General features: G+C 37.5%; 1 protein-coding gene across 18 annotated transcripts in view; it reads right to left on the bottom strand.

The window, feature by feature from the left end:
- The window catches only part of ABI3BP (ABI family member 3 binding protein), a 141,202-nt gene that overhangs the window by 12,310 nt on the left and 105,629 nt on the right, over nt 1-23,263 (bottom strand). For all 18 annotated transcript variants that reach the window (XM_082277469.1, XM_082277483.1, XM_082277486.1 and 15 more), the window contains 6 exons: nt 19,247-19,342; nt 14,330-14,440; nt 12,023-12,106; nt 10,573-10,641; nt 9,690-9,902; nt 8,075-8,186 (listed from right to left, as the gene is read on the bottom strand). In XM_082277469.1, coding sequence (XP_082133595.1) covers nt 8,075-8,186; nt 9,690-9,902; nt 10,573-10,641; nt 12,023-12,106; nt 14,330-14,440; nt 19,247-19,342 — 685 coding nt within the window. The remainder of the gene's footprint in view (nt 1-8,074; nt 8,187-9,689; nt 9,903-10,572; nt 10,642-12,022; nt 12,107-14,329; nt 14,441-19,246; nt 19,343-23,263) is intronic.

Raw genomic sequence — 23,263 nt, 5'->3', positions numbered from 1 at the left:
CCCGGTAGGAAAGGTCATAATATAGAGAACTGTATCAGAGCAGTTGGAGATTCTTTCTGAAGAATCACCAAAGCATAAACAAAAATCTCCTAACATGTTGGGTGTCTTAAAGTAATAGCTAGATGATACATTCTTGAAAATGTAGAAATTAATCCACACCTACAGATAAAAGGTTGCAAAGAAGTTTTCCTCCTTCTTTCACAGCAGGAACACCTTATCTAGAGCTATTATTGTAATTGTGATCATCAAGATGGAATGTTCTATTGCTTTATGGGCAGTTTATGGTTTGTTCTCATGGGTGATAATAATCTGTTTCTGTCCCTTCGTATGTATTTTGCTGATTTTTGAACAAATATATTGTTCTCGAGCTGATATGACCTACTTTGGGCTGCATTAGGCAACATTCTTCATAGGAATCAGTCCTGTTTCCAAAAATCTTTAGTCTATGAACTTGGACCCATCAATTCTCTGATTCCAAAAAGACAAAAAAAAAAGAACTGAAGATAATTTTCCAAGCACTGTTTTTCAAATTGTGGTTTAGAGATCACTAGGTTCTCTGCAAAAGACCAAACCACAGCTTGGAAAATTAGGACAAAATTTAAATAAAGAACTAAAATCTACAGATAGGGATTTCAGCTTATGTAAACATATAAAGAAAATTGGAGAAAAGGAAAATAATAATGAAATGTCCAAAGTTTAGCTCAGTGAATTGGGGAAGCCTCTTATTAATAATGTTAAAGAGGAAATTTTAGAAACTAAAATACATGCAATTCTACAGTTCTGTGGTATGTGTTTTTACAAGCATCACAGGCTCCTTTCCTCTGCCAGTTTCAATCCTACAACAATACCAGTGGCTTCCACAGTACAAAAATAACAAACAACCACTTTTGGAGATGAAGAGAATTAGCTAGTTGACAGAACATTGAAAAGGAGAGAAAGGAAATGGGTTCACAATATGACAGAGTTTACAAATCTAACTCTAATTTTAAAGATGTGCTGTGGCTGTCTTAAAAGAAGACAATCTAAAGTCTCCCTTTTTGTGTGTCAGGTGAAAGATCTGAAAAACATAAATGAAATGTTGAAGAAAGGGTATCATCTGCACTCTTATGTACTCCTATAGAAACCACAAGAAAGGGGAAAAACTGCTTAGAGCTTCAAAAAGTATATACGGCAAAATTAATAAAGGGGAATAGGAAAGCTATAGAATGATTATCCCATGTCTGCTGCTTAGTTAGACTTACCTAAAAAGAAACTGGAGTCTAAATTCCATCTTTATATCTGCCTGCCTAATATACCAAAAACTGCTACACTATGTAAGCTGCAATCTAATGTCTCACACCTTTAACATCTGTAAGATTGCTATCCTACAAACTTTTGGAGACCAGGCCTTCCAAATCCTCTCAAAGTGTGTAAGACAGTAAAAGTCCTTGTGCAGATTAAATGGACTTGACTTACAGTAATTACTACTTGGAGTGTTTTTTTCCACCACAGGAAATCACTATACCACATGGAACTCTGGCAAATGCAGCTGCCGCTGCATTTTTCAAATCATGCAAAAGGAGAAGATTGAAGATTGCAGAACTGAAAATAGGTGAAGAGAGATTTTCACCATAATAGGAGAACTGGAGCAGCTGAGTGCAGTCCTGGGACTTCAGGTCTATTGCTGGGGAGAAGCTGGAGTTGGATGTCAACTGTGCAGGGTTGTGCACAGAGCTGCTGTCTCTGCAGAGTGTGCTTGGATGGCAGTGTGGTCAGGAAAGAAAGAGAAAGAGAGAGAGAGAGAGAGAAAGAAAAAAGGGAAAGAGCGAAGGGAGGGGGAGGGAAGGGGAAGGGAAGGCTGCTACGCTTGTTTGAGGAATCTTTCTCCTAACAAAGTTGGAAGAAAGCTAAGAGAAATGGGAAATGCTTACTCATGAACCCTGATATCAACAGCAATTTAATACAAAATCTGTCACTTAAAAAAAAAACCCAAATAGAAACCTCCAGCATTTTTCTGCCACTTTCTGAATTTTGCTGCATTAAAGCTTTCACAGTAGTTCCTACCTCTAGACCCTTGCTGTTATCAAAAGCTAAGCTCTCTGCATTGAAAGAGGTTTTCTTGGCTTTTTCCTTGTATGGGATTAGCATATTTTGGGTGTTAAGTGCAATCCAAAACAATATTAGATAAAGGTGATAACTGCTTTGGGACACAATCTAACCCAGAAGTCTGAAAGAGACCACTCAAAACATTTTTTAAAAGGAGAAGATTATATTTGAAATCACCAAAATAATTAATGGGGAAACGGATCAGTACCTAATGGGAAGTTATACAAAACTGTGGAATGCAAGCATCACAGGCTTTTTATTTCTTATTAATACTCTTTTTCTACACAAGTTGGCTGGTGGGACACATCCTTCAATGGCTACTCAAACATCCCCAGAGCTATTTTGCACAAGCCTTAATATATTTCTTTACTGCCTTCCCATTAGTGCCATCACAAACATGCATGACAACAGCTTTCAACAATCTTCAGGCTCTTTTTTGAAGGCTTCTATAGAAATTTGGGCTGTAAAACTTCCTGGACATTATAGTCTGTTCTGTGGACTTCGTTGCTCTTAAACAAACCACCAGAATGAAAGAGAAAATGTACACTGACAAAAAAAAAGTTTCAAGATAGGGCAGGGATACAGAAATAAGAACTACATATTTTGGCAGAGAAACCAGCAGAAATAACAAAAAATCTCATTGGAAAAAAAACCCAAACAACATCTGCATTTAATATTTTAGGCTAGGAAAGTCCATGAAAAAACTACAGGTCGGTGAAACCCATTTTTTTTCCAAAGAGAATATGCAGAGGAACACCATTATTACTACACAAGAGATGGAATGAAGACAACAAAAACCACAGTAAGACCATTTCTATCTCAGGCCTCTCAATGTTTATTCCAAACAAACAGCTCAAGGAGAAAAATACTGAAAATGGTGGATAATGACCTTATCTTGACTCGCATATGGGAGATACTGCTTGACTATTAACATAGGAGAAGTTACTGCAATACTTCCTTATGAAGTGCAGTTTTAATGTAAAACAAGGAAAGAGCAGAGTCCTGGGTATGCCAGTGGTACTGGGAGTTCCAGGGTGAGCAGCCTTGTAAGGAAACTCAGAAACAGGAGACCTGTATGTCAACTTAGATGGAGTATTACAGGTCTCATTCCTCAAATGGCTGCTTGGAAGTTAGACTGTAACTACTTTGACCGAAACGATCAGTCTTGTAGTTTGACTCTTTTCCAAGTGGAATAAACAGTGCATTTCTCACTATAAGAATCGCAGAATTTCCATGTGGAGGATGAAAAATTGTTAGTTCATATTAGTGCATTTGTTTCTCTCATTTTTCTTTGCTGAGATAGAAATGACATTTGCATTAATGCACTAAGCTACCTTGGCCTGCATTAAAGAAACTGGAGGAAACAGAGATCTGCAAGATCAGAAACTGCCCCTAAGATCCAATCTCACAATAATTTATACTGTAAGACACCTATGAAGGTGTCCTGGTCCAGGCCCCTTTTCATGACAGGACTGACTTAGCTGCTTTGAGCTCAGGGTTGATCAAGTACAGTAGTTACAGTTATTCACTGCTTGAGCAACAGAGTAAAATCTGAGTAGCTCACTACTTGGTTCAGGCTAACCAGGAGAAAGAAGAATAGATGGCTTTTGGCTGTTACAGTCATTTCACTAACAGAAGAATAAAGATGGCAAAAACTGCAGAGATTTTGGTGTGTGTTTCAGTGTGATACTGAACAGGGGGCTGAGTGAAATGTGACCTGGACCTACTCTAAAATTCTTGGAAATAATATAAAGGGTAACAAAAGCTAACTGCATTACAAAGTCATAATCAACAGCTGGGTATAGGTGAATATTAGATTACAGAAGTACATCTAGAATAGAAATGTTTAAGCAGAAAACATTCATAAACAAGAGGAAGTTTTCTTCAGGCAGCAGTTATATCCCATTAACTATCTGTAGAAGGAAGATATATATAGTTATCTAGCTCATATAGCATAACCACACTACATGCTTTGAGATATTTCAGGTAAAGGTTACAATCAGAAGCAAACTATCTGATGAAATTAAACAGAATTATAGACTGAAGCCAGACAGCAGCTTAGGGCCAGCAAGGATACCAGTTTCAGGAACTCTGACTAACCAAATAATGGATATCAAGATTTGAACTTTCCAGGTTATTTAAATGATCAGAAGTCATCTAAGATTTGAAATCCTGCAACCCCCATATTTGGCAATTCTCTAGGTGAAAAAGAGGATAAAATATTTGTCCTATAAGGAAAAATCCTTTAAACTAATGTGTGGTTGTCAACTGTGAAGCATGCCTTACTGTGGGAAAATGGCATGGATATGATATGTCTTTCCTTGGGAAAAAAACATATGGATCTCAGCATTCCAATGAAATCACACTGTACAGGAGCCTCTAAGACATTTCTTTAAGACAAAAACCCCAAATGATCAGTTGCATTAGAAAGCAGCTGACTGTGCCCCACATTTATTTAAAGGGCCTATGCCCTCGCAGCCAGAAGTTTTTCAAATCTCTGTTTTACTTTCATCTCAGAGTATCAGTCTTCCAGTCAAGCCCCCAAGAACACATAAAGCTGGCATATATAAGGCAGAAAGGCAATTGCCACAACATAAAGAACTTTATTTGTTTAAAAGTAACCTTCACAAGTTGTTGTATACTTATGAAAGTCCATTTTCATTTTCATCTCCATATTACCATGGTATGAGTCTGCTAAAACCAAACACTAGATAACTGTACTCAAAGTCAGAACTCTTTTCTCAGCCAGTGCATTTTTTCTGGATCTAGTCACTTTTCAGACAGCTAAATGGACACGAAGAATACTGCATGATAATCCTCATCCCATTTAACTTCTGTGTTTGTACTTACTGACAGCTGCAGTCGCACATGCAATTTTTGATGAGCGACTGTAAAAGTCTCTTTGTTGCCTCCCTAACACTATCCAAATTCCTGAAATATTTAAAGTCTGGTCATTATCTCCTAATCTTTAAAAGCTGCATTGTGAAAAGGCCAGCTCAAAGGAAGAAGGGTGTCTGCCTTGCTGCAGAGCTTCCCAGAGGTGTAGCAGTATGACCTATTTGAATGAAGAATGCAGAAGACAAAAGCAAACAAACAGCATCATCTGTCAGGCTCAGATGCACTCAGGTTTTCTCTGCTGCTTGTTCTGCCCCCTTCACACTGAAAAGTTGTTTGTCTTGCTTCTCTCCTGCTGGTTGTGGGCAATTAACTCTTTAGCTTCTGGGACAGGAACTACCATATCCTACCTGAAGTACCTCAGCAGGATGCTAGACCTTGGCCACTGTGACTGCAGACCATCTCTGCCATGTACAGCTCCTCAAGAGTGTACATCCACACAACTCAACTGCACAACTACAGGCTTGAGCTGGCTTGCTGCTTTAGGGTCTTTCTGGTTTCAACTTAGCCATGAAGGCTGAGGTAACACATTCACAAACATTTTTATGCCTTTTTGGGAAGCCTTTGTTTAGGTCTGTCTGCTTTAGATCTGTCCTGAACTGCCTCTGAATGCACTGGACCTTCAGAGCAGCACTGGGGATTCACATGAGCCTCACTGAGGGCTTCAGGAAAGCTGGAAAAAGTAGGGTCTCTAATTCAGCTTATCAGTTTCTCCAAAGTGTTGCAAGGCCAAGAGGTTCTTCCCCGTTAATCCACCTTCTGCTACTGAGCATCTCTCTTTCCATATATTGCTGGTACTTTTGTAATTGCTGATTGCTTGTGGGAGGGATTTCTATTTCTCCTCCAAGTTTCTTTTCCAGTTCCACCTCTTCTACAGCTCTTTTATTTAAGGCTAGTTATGGAAAAGTTTCCTTCCCAGTCTTAATGTATTACTTGATGAATTTTTAGACATTTCAGGGACTCTGTTAATGAATATTGAGCTGCGTTTAATTGTCACTCTTCCTCCCATTTGCAGTCAGTTTTGTCCACAAATCCATTTCCTTCATCTAATGAGCAGCTCCTGATAGACAGGAGACTTTTATTATGGACATATGATGTTCCTTGGCAGAATAGATACTGTCTACATGATGCCAACTGTCGTAATCACTTTCTTGTTTTCCCTGAGTTTAGTGTGCCAGCAAGCCGGGATTTAAATGGTAACAGTAACTTGTGCTTCTGCCAAAGCTCTCAAGGTGTCCTCAAAATTAGGAAACATACATTTTGCTTGGAACGGGAGTTTTATTGAACGGAGCCACTCTGAAGACGCTACATCCTTAAATCTGGCGAGATTCAAGGGACATGCACCACTGCAATTTGTATCAAAGATTTTCAGTTTTGGGCAATGGCCTCCTGGATCCAGAGAGACTTCGACTGTCTTTCTTTTTGAGGCTGGGGTTGGTGAATGGTAGCTGCTCCCTCCTCAGGAAAAGTTATCCCTTTATATCTTAAGTCAGCCTCCACCAGTCATTCCTGATTTCCTATCTAGCTCCTTGTAACAAAATGCACACTTCAAAAGACAGCTGTCCTCCATGGTCTTTGGTTTGCTCTTGCCTACCAAAACCTGAAAGTCTTCTCACAGGTGTTGCTAATTGAAGTTAAAAACCATCTTAGTTGCTTCTGCATAGCTTCTGCCTTCATTATGACCTTTCCAATGGTTCTAGCTGGATCTACCCGTCTCCATCTTGCTTCCTTTCTGAACAACGAGCAGTGTAGAAAGCTCTTCTCTTATGATCATATGGACACTGCTCCCAGCAGTAAGGGTTTTGCTCTGCTTCCATGTCCTTCCACACTTAACCAAATCCATTCCATCTCTGCCACCATATGTGACATGAAGCGTTTGAATGTGTAATGAAAGAGAATCTGCTTAATAACACAGAGCTCTTTTCAAAGGTGCAGCTGTATTATTTCAAAACAGAACTGAAGTGAAAACACAAACAGCACAGCCTGACAACTTCACCATACCTACTCCCTTTCTTAGTCACTACTCCAGAAATACATTGTTTTGCTATCTCTTATAAGCCTTTTCAGCTGATCAATAAAAGCAATGCCTGGTGCCCAACCTAGGTATTGCTAATATATTCTAATTCCCTCTTAACATGACAGAACAACATAGCTGCAGAGTTCACTCTCTCACAAGCCACATGCCTTTAGGAAATAACGCAGGCATTCTTGAAGACAAACAGCAATTCTAGCCCATCTTGTGAGCCCATCTTCTGAAGTCTGTCAAAGAAGCTCTTTTGGAATATCACAATTTGCCCATGAATTTTGTTTTTCAAATTCTCTCCCCTTGTCTTCCACTTTATGATAGCTCCTCATTCCTTCTAGGACCTGCTGGTAACATGTACATGAGCTTGAACCAACATCCCAAATTACACCACACGTTGCCTAAAAATCAAGGTTCAACATGGGCTCTATGCAGAATTTTGTGCTGTGTTTCCAATTTATGGATGATATTAATAGAAAATCCATTCACCAACACCAAATGGATGGTCTTACAGGAAAACCCCAAGTGTCACTCATTAAATTTCTGATGCAATTAATAAACAATGTAACAAAAGACAAGTGGTTTTCTTCCCTGCTCTGAATTTTACCATAAAAAGAAGAATACTTTTTTATGGGATATGATATTTAAAGATAGATCATGCTTATTTGGACTAGTTGCATGAGAGGCATGCCATCAACTGGAATTCACTTACTCATTTTTAATTTGCCAGCTCTTTTAAGACACTGAAAGAAAACAATGTATTCAGGACAAATGTGTTTTTCCTCTCCACAGTAACTTTCTTAAATTTGACAGTTAGTCTTTCTGATAGGACAGGTCACTTCTGCAGCTTGCCCAGACAACAAACACTCCTGGAAATTTCCTAAAGATTCCTCAAATGTGTTTTATCTGTTAACTTACAAGAAAGCAAAACCAAACCATACTTTTTTTTTCTATCAAAACAGGAGTAAAACCAATTGGTTCTTATTTCCATAGGTATTTTCATTTGAAGTGGCAGACAGCTGACAGTCTAAATTAGTTGGATTAATTTAGAAAATGATATTATTTAATTACCTTGTGTCAGGTTTTAGGTTTTCCACAGTAGAATGGGTTTGATTTGTAGTGATTATTGATTTCTCCTTTTCACCATCACTTCCTCCATTTTCAGTTGACACAACCTCATACTCTGGAAAATTACGGTAAAGAAAAATTCGATTAAGTAACATCTCGTGAGCATCCTAAGTACATACCTAAGTACATACCTAAGTACAACCAGACAGTGAACGAGTAAGCAATTTTACAGGAATTCAATCTTTCTGCCTTTTGCCAGCCCGAAGTCAATACATGATTTGGACTTTTTAATTCACTCGAGTTGGAAAAGAAAATGCAGGAAATGAATGAGCATGCATATACGTGCATGTACACACAGACACACACCAAGAACTACTGAGTTCACCCAGGGCCTGCTTGTTACTCAGTGCACAAGGCAACAAACTGCCCTACATTTCTGTGGCAACACAACAGGAGCAAAGCATGAGCAAAATGGTCTTGGCTCCTGACACTTGCAGTATTCATGAAAACAAGGAGGTGAGTTTGATCACTGTTTTGGTTGTTATTTGTCTGACCTTTCCATTACATTTTGTTTTTGGGCATACCCAATGAAATCCCTTGTACACAATTGAAGTCAAGCACAGTAACCATTCAAAGAACAAAATGATGCAACAAATTACGTTTTCTGTTTCCACCTTTCTATCTGAAACAGTGCATTTATTAAAAAAAAAAAAAAAAAAAAAAAAAAAAAAAAAAAAAAAAAAAGAGAGATGTGATGCCAAAATAAGATGATTGGAAAAACATGCATAAACTACAAAAATAGAGATGACAGAAAAATTGATTTAAGTCTGTCTAAACAAGTAATGTCATACCGGTGCCAATATTAAGCAATCACTGTTTTCAGAAAACAGGATTCAATGCCTTCTTTTGATTTCAGAATTGATTTTGATGAGTCATTAACTGAGTTGTTAGCTAACTTCATCATTAGTCTTTGTCAGCTAGTGTCCAGAAGACGACAGAGGAATTAGGAATGGCCATCTTGCATGTTTACCTGTCTGTGTGCTGAGTCCTGCATGACTCACATGCATTTATTCTCAATACAAACCCCTTCCTTTATTAATGAAAAAAACCCAGATTCTTTTAATAGAGAGAGTTTATTGACCCTCTTGCAGTGGATACTGCTAGTATTATGCTGGCAAAGTTCTACTGACTTACAAGACGCATGTAAACTTTGATTGTGTCTGGCCCACTGTTAAACAACATCCTCAGGTCAAGAAAGATGTCTACACTATGTGTGTGCATCTGTATATAGTGTTGTATTGTTGGAACTTCTTGACTAGGTCTTTACACATCCTGTACAGAGAGAAGCCAGAAAATTGGAGAAGATACAGAGTCATACTTCTTAAGAATATTTTTGTATCCTCACTGACACCACTGATCCTAGTTGTGTAAATCTTGTTATAATCTAGTAGCATTTTCTTATCCACACTGGAGCTGACAGTAGCACAAAATAAAAGCAATGGGCTCCTTTAATCCCTGGGGATTAAAGTACTTTTGAATGGCAAAAAACTACTATGAAAGTAAATTAAGCTGGGAATACTGTATTATCACACAATGGAGGAAAGAAATTCAAACCAACCTGTAACAGTGTCATTGTCTGGTTTTTCCCAGTCCAATATGACAAATGTTGGACAGCCCTCTACAGTCACCACCGTGAGGTTGGTTGGAGGATTTTGTGGAGGACGAGTGGGTTCTTCCTTGCTGCCAGCTTCTTCTTGAGGAAAATGTTCAAGAGAGCTTGTGATGGAGCAAGGCACATCATCATCTTTCTTCATGTACTTGACATGGGGGGCTAAGAACAATAGGAAAGAGCTGTTATTCAATAGTTTTTTACAAAATGGCAGTGCCATTTCACCTGGTACACAACATCCATCCCAGGACAGCATGCAAAAGTCTGCACAAATCAAACACAAAACTTTCAGAATAAACTCCATCTATTCAATATTAAGTTACTTGTTCTCATTTTTGTTTGTTTTGGGTTCTGTTTATGTTTTTGTTGTTGTTTTTGGTTTTTTTTGCTGATTTTTAAGATTTTACTTACTGTTTTTAGACCTGTAATCTGCACTACTTTCATCCCCTTCCTACTGGCACCACTGAGGAAATGACATTCTGAAAGTATTAGCAGGTGATACACACTGTTTGAAATAATCTGTCACAAAATAGGAAAATCAACCTTATTTCTTCTATAGTAAAATGACACTATAATTCTACTTGCAGCTTTTGAAAGGTATGCTAATACAAAGACTTCATATACACTTCATTCCACCAGAAGGAGCAACAAGTTTAGTCCAGAAAGTAAAATTCAGTCAAGAAGATGCTGGTTTGTACTACAGCTCTTTCATCTGCCACTAAAGTGATACAGAATTAAGTGAAATTTTTGCCTTTGAATAACCAAATAAGATAATTTTTATGCAAGATAGGTCAGACTTCATATGCTCCCTGAAATAAAATGAATATCCTACCTTGGTACCTTGGTTTGCCTGAAGAATCTGTTTCTGATGTAGGACTTGAGCTGAAGACAGTTGCATCAACTGTAGGAAACACAATTATAATATAATTTGCAATAAATACAAAATTTCAATGTTAGAACTGCAGCATTTCACAGTTCCTTTGGCATTTTAAATCATGATAAGAATAGATAAATAGTAGATCTCTGCTGCCAGATCTGTCTCTTCATTTTAGGGAGCCTATTTTGTCTGTGATGCTGTGTGAACCCTGTACTTACCTGCTAGTACAGCCAGCCATAATGAAAATGACAGATTTCATGGCTGCTGCTGGATTCAGTTCATGCAATATATGTACTATATATGTAATACTTTTTAGACCTCTTAAAAATGATCTTTTTGCACTGCACTGGCTATTTAGCTTGGAGCTTTTTTATGTTCCTAGGATATACAGAGCTATTACTTTGGCACAGTAACTTCTCTAAAAATAGCAACAAGGAAATAAAAAATTCAGTCTCCAGAGTGTACAACTTCCACAAAATTTGAAGGAAATTGAAAGCAAATACACAGAAATGTGCTAAAGCAGTCAGATTTCATGATACAATGTTGTATTAATTAGCCACTACGCCAAACATGATGCAAATACTACAGTGGACCTCAAGAGGTAAAAGACAATACATCCCCAACAAGCATTTATAAATGAATCTAGCATCCAGCTTGCTTTACTGAGCATTAAGGGTCACAGTGAGTTCATGACCACTGTAAGGAGAAAAGAATTAAAGTATTACTGTAAATGCAGGAAGATTAGAAACAGCAACATTCATGAAAATATACCAAGAACTGCAGACTTGGGCTTAAAAAATTCTAAGCACATCTTCCTCCAAACCCATTACTGTACGAGACCTTGAAAAGACTTAGCTCTGAATTTGTAATCAACTCCCAGTTTTATAAAGGGCAAATTACCCATTGACCATTGTGATTGCACTGCAACAATTTTTTCTGTTTAAATGGTGGCAGTTTGATCAAGTAAGTAGGAGGACATCACATCTGTGATGAGCACTATCAGTCACTGACAAATAATACTTTGAATTTATGTCCTGGGAAAATTGAAACATTCAGGAAAAGAAGTGCCTTATCTACTCCTTGTACAGCTTTAAAGTGCCACTGAATAGTAATGAAAGCCTACTAAGCATGTATGGATTTCTAGGAAGATGGAAGGCCAGTCATGTTCTCAGTTACCAAGATGTGTAACAGAAGGGATCTAGATGATCTCAGTAAAATCAGGAAAGTTACTAAGTAGCATAAATGATACCAGAATCACCCCAGCCAGAGCACTTTTTATGTTAAATATACAATGCATCAATAAAGTTCAGGGAAGGGAAACAAAAGAAAAATGGAAACCCTAATGTTAATTAAAAAAAAAAAAAAAGAAAAAAGAAGAAACCAGAACTGTTAGTAATATGCTCACCATAATACTCTGGAGTTGCAAAAGCTGTCGGTGTCTTATATAATGTTCCTGTCCTCACAGGCGGTGTTGGTCCAGCAGGCTTAGCTAAAGTGACAGATGGAGGCACTTGTAGCAACAAGATATTCAGTGTTTCACGGAGTTAAACAGCTTTCTGATTTTCTAAGAGAACTCAGATGTGTGACAACTGCTTCATGCAACAAGTATTTTAATTCAAATCATGGTAATCCCTCAGCTGGATTCAGGAAAGTTCTGAATTGTGCTAGTTGCAGATGTAACCTAATCCTGAAACCCAGTAAGAAAATTCTTTGCTACTTTGAGGTTGTCTTGGAAGACTTTAGTCAGCTAGAATATAACCTGGTTTAGTGCACAGAACCATCCTACACAGACTGGAAAAGGATGCAAAATGACCAGCAATGACATTGCTGCTCCTTAAAGAAAGAGCACATTTCTTCATGAGTTGCAAGGCACAATAGCTGAAGTCAGCAACTGAAACTTGGATTCTTCCCTCAAATATAGGTAAGATTCATTTCTGCTCTCAATACAGCACATACATTAGCAAAGGTGGGGATGGAACATTTATAATGATAAACACCAAGTCCTTAATTGTGGTCTGCATTAACAGTTTAACCACGGAACAGTACTGGAGCTTCCACTTAATGAAATTAAGATACACTTCAAATGAAAGCAAAGAAAATGCAGCCAAGTTCAGCATTTTCAACATTTACAGCACTATATGATTCAAGGAAAAATGTTTTCTTTCTGAACTCATTTCTGTAGTAGGTTCCACAAGTCTGGACAGAAACTGACTGATAAAGGCAATATTATCTCCTATAACTACATAGCTATTTAAAAATATATTTAGGTTATGCGACATTGCTTTTACTCTTCATCTGTTACCACCTAATAAAGAAAACAGGTTTCTAAGAGGCAAATAATCCATGGTAAAGGATGTCTTGATTTCTTTCAAAATAGCTGAAAAAGACAAGAATTAAATTCACAAAACATGCAGATACTCCCAGATAACCATGACATGACAGTGAAATCTCGACCCTGAAGAGTCAAGAACTAGGTAATGTAGTTACCTCTCCTTTATATATGACATAGAACATGGAGACTGAAGGCAGAACTCTGGCGAACCAAATTTAAAACAACAAAAATCTGTACTTTCCACTAATTTTCTTAATAAAGTGGAAATTTGAAAGATTCTCACTAGAGATCAGTTTCCCAAAGCTTCTAGAACTCTCATTTCCTTTATGGCTTTTTTCCCATTCAGGAGACTTTTAATGTCTGCATAGAAACCTTTCCATAATATCCACTCTATGAGTTAGAAAGATGCAAGTAAAGAATTAATCACAGTGCTAATGAGAAAGAGGACAGAATTCTAACAGGGAAAATCCAAGAAGAATATTGAGGCAAATTTTTCCTGTTAGTACAGTGGAACTGTCTCTCCAGGGAACCAGAAGAAACAAAATTATAGTGTTTAAAACTAAGCTGGATAAAACACTAGGAAACATAGAAGAAGGAAAAATCTTCTACTGGCCCCACAAGGAAGAACCAGATCATTTAACCAATTTATTCCATCTTGAAAGCCTAGGAAGGTATGGTAACTGCTGACTAACACATAACCTGGCCTCTACTGTAAGGAAAAAGGGTGAAATTTCAAACCACTGGTAAATTAATTAGACACTTACTGGAGAAAATTAGTATAGATCCCAATACAAGCAAAAGAAAATATATCAAGTCTAAGACTGATGATGTCTTCTGTTTTGTTGGAACTATTACTAAGGAAACACCACCCATCAGTGACAAGTACAGACACAGCATTTCAATCTTGGCTCTGCTGATGAGTAAATATATAGCTTGTCTCATCCAGCTTGGAGATCCTTGCTATTAATCTGCTCCACAAAATATTAATGAATTGTTTAGGTCTTTAGTACCTTAATAGCACACAAAGTCCCAAATGAAATAAACCCAAAAAACCACAACAGGAAATACAGTAGAGCTGAGACCTGTATATTTCCAAGGAACTACAGAGAGCAATAGGAAGAGAAAAGGAGTTGTCATGATGCTAAGCTTAAGGAGATGACAGTTCCTGACTACCTGGAGTAATGTTAGCCTAAAGATTCTTACACAGAATTCACTGACAAAGCATCCTTTTGGATACTGAATATCTGCTTCAGGATAAAATTAAAATAAAATAGGAATATCACAGATCAAAGAAATCTATGCGGTAGAATTCTCCTATACCCTCTTACACACTATTATCTCACACACAATAAAATATTTATGCTGAAAAGGCTGAGATACCTGGACTCCCGGGTTTACCAGTCACGGTGTTTGGAGGCAGAGGTTTTCTTCTCATTTGTGTAGGCTTGGCAGGAGGTATAGGAGGGTGCTGAGGGCCAGGTGATCTAGTCACTGAATGACATTACATGACAGCATTATTAATTATTTAACCTCAAATTCCATAAAATCAGAAACATACTAGAAGTTATATTCTGACTTCTCAAGCAATGTTTCACGCCTGATTTAGTATCAAAAGTGGAGAGGTGAGATTAGGAGCTGATCTGAGTTGCATTTTCAGCCTTACATTCTCTGAGAAGTGTGTGCCATGAAGTTTTAAACCAAGTTTACACTGAAAAAATGTATCTCCTTTGGGACTTTGTACAAGTGTTTCAGTGATTCACTTTCTGTGTAGTTACTCATTTCTGTCAACAGTTATTTTTTGGCATTCAAATGTATATATCTTCACACAATAAACACCACCTCAATGTGCTAGGAAACATTTTCACAAAATTTCTGACCTCTTGTACTTTCTGACTAATACAACCAGCCACCCTCAGCTTGAAGCAAAACATGTAAGAAAATGAAATTATCATTAGGAACAGTTGATTCTATGCCATTCAAAACTAAAAAAGTTACTGTCACCTCATACACTGACATGGCTGAAGACAATTACTGTGGTAGAAATTTTTGAAGCACCCAACTTGGTTATTTCAATGTGCAGCTCCAGCTGGAATCTATTGAATTTATCTGATAATGTCCTTTGACAGTGAAGTCTAAAAGGAAAACCTAAGCCCCTTAATTCATACTTACAAATCATTCTACTGTATTTTCCAGACAATTTTGAAGGATTTTATTATGCAAAGGAAAGGCAAAGGAAAAGATTTTTGTTCCACTATTCACCTTTGCCCTTCTTTCCTTAAGAAAATCCAGGAGTTATGTGCAACACATTTATGTAACAAAAGACTTTTTGTACCTAAAAGGAGAAAATCCTCAAGAGTAATATAATTCTTATAATGCTGCCAATGTCAACAACTATGCAAGTTGCCTGATACTGAATTACTGGCTCCATAAGGTACCTCAGGTTCTGTGTATCAGACCTTAGTTTACCCTATAAATAGAGAGCTTGTGGGCGAGAAGGGAGCAGATCCAAAGACTCATTTAGGAGCAATTTTTTAGAAATACTTACAATACACAAACAGAAATATCTCCATCTCTCTCTTCCCTGTTCCTTTTTGGATTCTTGCAATCACTTATAAAACAGTTGTTTGGTTTTTTTTTTTTTTTAATCCCTCAGATCAAGACAGAAAATAATGCTCTCTCTAATTCAAGAAGATGTAGTGGTTTTGAAAATAGTATTTGTAGGCTTCATATTCATTCTTAATCTCCAAATGGAGATAAAAAAATATGCCTAAGGCCTGAAAAAGTATAAGTTTTTGTATATTTAAGTCATCATACCCTAGATACTACCATATGGCAGTATTCATCATTACTTTTCCCCCTGCCCATAATTAGAGAATGGGATTGTCCAAGATATTTATGAGGTAAAAATGTGCAAGTATTGACTTGCCAGTGGTTTCTATCATATCTTCTGAACAGCACAACTACAACAGTTACAGAAAAACTAAAACATCACATTCAGTGCCTGGGTCACAATTGAATCTAATGTACTGTACTCTGGAAAAACAAGAATTCCTGCTTTTCGCTTCTGCTACTTCCCACAATGATTCAGGTGATGGTTGATGATGCTACCAAACCTAATTACCAATGTGTAGAGACTGAACTTGTAAACTAGGATGCACAATAGAATTTAGGGATTTCGTGATAGTGTAGATTCTTGTAAGGACAACAGCATAGTGAAATATTTGGATTTAATTAATCTCAAGGTTTCTTTATGGAGTGGGAGTCTGTTTCCTTGACTCAGTCACTCTTGATGAAAGAGAAGGATGAGCAGCCTCTTAGGGAAGACATCTTCATTGGTGACATAGTGGGAATGAGTGCACCCTCAGTAGTTCTGGGGATGTCACCAAGCTGGTCCTGCAGTGGACACACTGGAGGGAAGGGATCCCATCCAGACAACCCTGGCAGGTCGAGCAGTGGGCCAATGCAAACCTCCTAAAGTCCATCATGGCCAAGTGCAAGGTCCCGCACCTGGGTTGGGACAATCATCATTCTCAGCACTGGCCAGATGAGAGACAGATTGGAAACATCTGCCCTGCAGAGATGGACTTGAAGATACTGGTGGATGGAAAACTAGAGACAAGCCAGCAATGTGGGCTCACAGCCCAGAAAACCATCTTTATCCTGGGCTGCAGCAAAAGAAGTGTGGCCAGCAGGTCCAGAGAGGTGATTCTACCTGTCTGCTCTCATGAGGCCCCACCTGGAGTGCTGCAGCCAGCTCTGGGGTCTCCAGCACAACAACATGGGCCTGTTAGAGCAAGGCCATGGAAGGGCCACAAAAACCATCAGAGGGCTGGAGCTCTTCTCCTGTGAAGAAACTCTGAGAGAGTTGGGGTTGTTTAATGTGAAGAGAAGGCTGCAGAGAGACTTTAGTGCAAACTTCAGTACTCAAAGTGGGCTTGTGAGAGAAATGGAGAAAGGGTTTTTAACAGGGCCTGTAGTGGTAGGACAAGAAGAAACAGTTTTAAACTCTTTAAAGGGTAGATTTATGTTAGATAGTAATATAAACTGGAAGAGAGTTGATTTAGATTAGATATTAGGAAGAAATTCTTTACTGTGAGTGTGGTGAGGCCCTTGCACAGGTTGCCCAGCGAAATTTTGGATGCTCCATCCCTGGCACTGTTCAAGGCCAGGTTGGATGGGGCTTGGAGAAACCTGGTCTGCTGGAAGGTGTCCATGCCAAGGCAAGTGGGGTGGAAATGTCTGATCTTTAAAGGTTCCTTCTAACCCAAACCATTCTATGATTCCATGAATTTTGATACACATTTTAAGAAGAGAGCTGAGATTGCAGTTATACAAGAAAATTATGAAACAGTAGTAGCTAATTTCACAACCATACCCTTGTGGATACAAAAATGCTGCTAGCAAGGATTTTCTTGCTATTTTCTAAGCCCATGAGAGACTTTTCTCTCTCACAGAAGAGGTAGCAGAGTTCTGTAAACAACCAAACACCTGCAGCCGTGAAAAGTCTTGTTTATGGTATAGTAGAAAAATATTTTGACAATGGATGTTTTAGGATTTTAGCCAATCACCCCCAAGGGGTGGCTGATCCTTTGTCCAATTAGACTATGAAGAAAAAAGTCTATAGAAGAGTTTGTAAAATAATTAAATAGATCAATCTTGCTGCACAATTCCTGCCTGCTGGATCTTCTCTCTTCCCTACGGCTGCGGGACACGGTGATACACCCTAGGGCCCAGGACAGCGGTAATATACCCTAATGCCTTTAACAACTACAGTTCAAGGTATTGGCTCACCTCAAAGCTCTAAAAGCTTAACTTTAGACATCCAGTGTCATAAAATGAGTAAAAGCTGATATCAATATCCCTTCAAATCTATGTGCATAAAAAAACTTAAAGTCTCTGCAAATCTCAAGCAGGATTTACTTAAGGAAACACCACTTCCTGACATTCAGTAACAAAAAGTGCAGAGCATCACCCTTGTTTTCAGCTTACAGTTTGTCTTCAGCTCCTATTAATAGTATATCACACTAGACTTAATCTTTGTAAAGTACAGTGGTCAGACTGAAAAAACTGGAAAATGATAGAACATCAGAACCCGGGCATCAAGACAGGCTCTTATCTTTGTAGAGGTAAATTAGGGTGCAAAGGAAATTCAACAGGGATTAGGAAAAACGAGCAGTTTATAAATTAGTGTTTTGAAATACAGCAACATGTTCTCAAAGGAGAAGCTACCTAAAAAGAACAGCTGCAACTGAGTAGTAAATCCAAGAGTAAAACAAAAAAGATTTTCTTTTCAGTCAATTTGTATGTCAGAAAAAACCACAGCTAAAGCAAATTCTGTGCTTGGTTATGCTTAAGAAACACATAAATTCTTTACACATCAAGGTGTTTACCTGTTGTAAGTAAGTTTGTGTAAATACATATATATACGTGGCATACACATTCTACACTAAAACTTTCCAGCTGAAACCAAATTTCTGAGGAGCTGACTAGAAAAACATGAAATACAAAAAGCCTATTTTAAAGTTCAGTTTGTAGAAGCCATTTTCAGTCAAAATATTTTGATTGTTTTGAAAATACGTGTCTTGGTTTGAGACAAATTTAGAGGACCATCCGAAATGAATGTCCTCTGATAGAAGGCAGGTTTCAGCAGCCTCTCCCCCACATGTTTGGAAAGAAATTTTTCTTGGAGGAAAGTGAAAAAAAACCCCTATTTATTTAACAAGCAGGGTGCACGCAAGCACCAAAAAATACAAAGGTCATCCCAAACCAATATAATTGCAAGACTTGCCAGAAAAGTAAACCTTACAAGTCTTGTATTACACATGTAAAAAAACCTGTAACCAGATTTACTCCACATTGTTATTTTCCTTCAAGCCTAATGTTCTAATTTTCCCAACAATCCCAATATTCAACAAAACTTCCTCATACATGGGAGTACAAGTCGGTTATGCTTTTACCTTATTCCCCTTTGCTATGTGGAAACCATTAGCATGAAAAAAATCAGTGCTTACTGATTGTATTGTGGCTGTTGGATCATAAGGATACAACTCTGGCGGTGATAATTTCTACCATATGTTGTGATTAAGCATATGTACTTGACTAAGTAGTGGCTATGAAATACTCTTATTTTTATCTCTTTTAGTAGCATCCTGCAGCCATGAGAATGTGTATTGATGAGGATGATTCAGAACTATTTTTTCTTCTCAGTGGAGGTGCTTTGTGTGCAAAAAAGACAGTGTTTTAATTTTAATAACAACTGTTAAAAATTGCTTTACTGTCTACTTTTATTAACCTTACCAGAAATTGGCTTTTGCCAGGTATCAACATATTCCGGAGGTTTTTTGACATCTGTGTCAATTGGTCTGGCAGTATCCTCAGGTGCATAAAGGTCATCTGTGAAAAAAGGAAATGAAGTAAGTATCTACAGTGTGGCACCAAGTAATGGAGCACTTGTATATTGCATATGTTCAAACTCCAGTTGACATGATGTGCAAAACCATCATATGTGGCCCATGTCTGTTTTTACTGATAACTTAGTGATATCCATTAACTTCTTATTCATGTAAGTAGAAAGTGATCTGGTTCTACAAAGTCTGCAGTTTAATTTTAAACATTCCTCTAGTAAAGTATATTTGGAAAGAGAAAATTAATAAGATGAAGAGGTAACAGATGAGTTAAATCAAGATTATACATGGAAAAATGAGAAGAGAGAACATTCTAGTTTTTCAGTGTAGAGAATAAAATGTCCATTAATTCTTGCAAAGGGCAAAGTTCACTTTCTCCTCATAGTAAGATTTCTGGTCAGCCTCCATAATAAATAGTTAGAGCAATTCTGGACCAAATATATTCACCATATTTGGAGTACAGGAGACAAAGTATACACAACATTCAGTATGTATACAAGACAAAGTCCTACTTAAAAGTTACATAAACACAGTTTTAAAAATGTAAGTGGCATTAAAAAGATCAACACCACTCCTGGTAGAGAACAACTGTTTCGCATGCTGGTACTTATAGGACAGCCAGACTGTTAAATTAATATGCTTTCTCTACAAAAAGTAAGTATATTTGCTTTATAAAAACTGCATATATAGTAAAGCAATAAGATGCATTGCAACTTCATCATGTTTGTGGGAAAAAACCCCACATACCCTTGCTCAAGATGGAAGACAAAAACCCCTAAAATTTGATATATTAAAAAACCCCCTCAGTATTACTTTAATTATCAAATTCCAACCCTATTCCAGTATGATTTAATCAGCTAAAGATTTCATAGGTTTATAATCTGGTTCTCAATTTGTTTTGACATTTCACTAGTATTTTGATGGTATGAAGCAGATACTTTTTCAATTACTTTACTATTTGACCATTCTTGTTGCATGTTCCTTACAAATCCACAGCCCATACATGATAAATAATTTACTGAAGATTAAAGTAATGAGACTTGCAGTAAGCTGGGAACAGGATGCAGATGACCTGGTCCCTGTGTCTGAAATATCTGAACACACCATATGGCTTTATGTAACTGCAATTTGTCTTCAGGTAAGTAAAACAATTAATTAGATCTTCAGATATACAAAGCACCAGAGTGATTATCAATGCTTCATGTGCGTGATGTTCAAGGAAGAAAAGGCATGAGAAGACCAGCACCAGCTCTAAAAAAATTAAAAATAATCTTGTACATCATGAGTTATAGTCAGACCATGTTTAGTTTCTCAGTTCACCTTTCAGTGAACATATCGACAAAATGTTGATTAATTGACTAATTCACACTAAATCACCCAATTATATATGACAAATCTAAATAAGTTTTGCATGTTACAGTGTTTACAGAAAAAACTATCTCTATCCTGCTCCTTAAAATCGAAGTTAGAATCACAATCTTTTCTGAGTTATATCAGCTAAGAATGAACAAAATATTGTATACGTTCTAGATAGAAGAAGTAATCTTTTTTCTTTTCAGAAACGTGAACTGCTCTTCAGCCATTAGTAAAGTAGTAATGAAAAATAAGGAAAAGTTTCAAACCACAGTACTTTCATGTTGACAAAGTCTCCCATTTTGAGTATTTCAATACACTTTAAAGTTACATAAAAGTTAGTGTTTTTACACAAGATACCTGCACAACCAAAGTTTGCTGTATTTGTCATAGCATTTGCCTTATCCTACCTAATGTAACTTATTTAAAAGCACTTATCACATTCATCCAAACTTTTAACAGAATTGAGAATAGATCTATTACTTGCATATCTCTTTGTGTCTTCTTTTAATTCTATATTTTTTTCCTGGAAACATTCATGGGGTCTGGAACATGTTTAAACTAAACTCCGTGTCTTTAATAGGAAGAATACTATTAGAAGGGTGGATCATTTTAAGGGAAGTAATGGAAAAATTGCCCTTCATAAAATAAACTGAAATACCTTTATACTTGAGTTCCTTTGGAACTTGGCTATACACATACAGTTTAAAAAATAAAAAGAAAATAGAACACAAAGTTAATGGCCATTGTAATGAAAATCATGTATGCCTCCCTTTCACAAGAGAAATGGAAATGTTGCTCAAAGTTCGTTTGCTGACATTTGTCAGGAAGCTCAGTAGATCAGGAGCAGTAGATCAGGATTAAATTGAAAAACAACTTACAAACAAGTTACATACACTAACATGAAAAGACACCTGAATAAAATTATATTCTAGAGAAAATGGCTAAAACATGTCGAAAACCTAAAAGGAATGCTAGTCATGAGGAAGCAATCCCTGCCTCTTTTCCCCAGTCAAGTTTACCACCTGGCACTACAGCTGGCCAGGAGACTGAAAAGCCTGCCAGGAAACCAGCCACAACCCCGTGTGCTGGTGCTGGAGAAAACAAATTCCACTGCTTATCATCTGGGCTCTGCAGCTGCCAAGCACTCTCTGCATGGGGTGAAACATCTTTGCACTGAGGCTAATGAGCCCAGTCAGGAAGAAGAAATGGAGTACATTCAACAGCAGTGCCAGTCCAGCAAGGAATTAGAAGATGCAAACTGGTGTTCAAACAACGGAATATCCGAGAATAAGTGATGTAATGTCTAAAGGTGAGTCTGAAAATACATTGTTACATACATAACATATTCATAACAGCCCAGTTAAAAATTCTGATCGTCTTAGATCAAAAGTTCAGGATTTTGATAAGCTAACCCCAGGAAATACTGAAAAAGAAACTTTTTTTCTTTGCTCAGCTGGTAAGATTTGGGGTTCCAGGTTATAGAATTCTCTTTCCTAAGTCTCTTTTGCACACTTAGGAATTCTTGTGCAATAGATAATTAATTGGACATTGCTTGGGAGAGATACAGAAGATCTCTTTAATTGATTACCCGAACTCCTTCTTGTGCAAATTTATTTTTGTGGGCACAGTCAGCCTTGTGTCTCAGACACTGCCACAATACTGTGATGTACTTGCCTTACAGAAGACTTGGGAATACACTTACTGACCATCAAAAAAAGTACAGACGGAAAAGTTGTGAAAAGCTGCAGCCCCCTCTCAAGATGTCATAAATGTACAGAATTCACTGGTCATTTCTCTTACACTTCTTGGAAGAAGGGTACAGACTCACAGAAATGTATAAATGAGGTGTTTTGGCAGCGGGGTTGGAGGTACAAAGAAGTGGGCAGGAGATAACAAAAGCCAGCTCCTCTTTAGTACTTTGGATACCAAGTTTGACTTGAAGGGCCCACTTGGCAGGACACAAAATTTAGCTTAGAGACTAGAGGATGTTTCTTTAACTTAGAGAAAAAAATAATTATGTAACTTGGCAATGGAAACTGCTACTGGAAGTATCATTTTTCAGATTAATTCTAAAAGAAGGTATTTATTTACCAGTGAGTACACACAGCATGCATAGTAAATAGTAGTCTTGTGGTGACTTTTGACACCATCTATCACAATGAAGATCTAGTTCCTTGTGGCAACAGGCACTACTCTAAAGACATGGAAATAATAACAAGTGGTGGGCACACCAAGAAGGGTATTACAACAAGATTGCTTAAAACAATACTTTAGCAACCTAAACCAGCATTAAGCACAAAAAACTGCATGTAACAATTTGCTACTGTTATGTTTATACTACTGATTTACTTAGCATGTATTTGTTTTTCCTGGTGTTTTTTATAAGCTCTAATACCTCTGCCAAGGTTATGAGTATAGGGGAGAAGAGAAAAGCTCAATGTACCGTGTAATGTAATTGTGTGTTTGTGCATAATTTCATAATGTGATCACTCCTGGAGACCTGTGTGCACTCTCCTATTCCAGTAACCAGACATTAGCCAGCTCACTTATAAGG

The sequence above is a fragment of the Coloeus monedula genome, assembly GCF_965178545.1.
Source record: "Coloeus monedula genome assembly, chromosome: 3".
NCBI classification, from domain to species: domain Eukaryota; kingdom Metazoa; phylum Chordata; class Aves; order Passeriformes; family Corvidae; genus Coloeus; species Coloeus monedula.
Note: the sequence above shows the minus strand (reverse complement) of the source record. Positions and strands in the feature narration are given on the sequence as shown.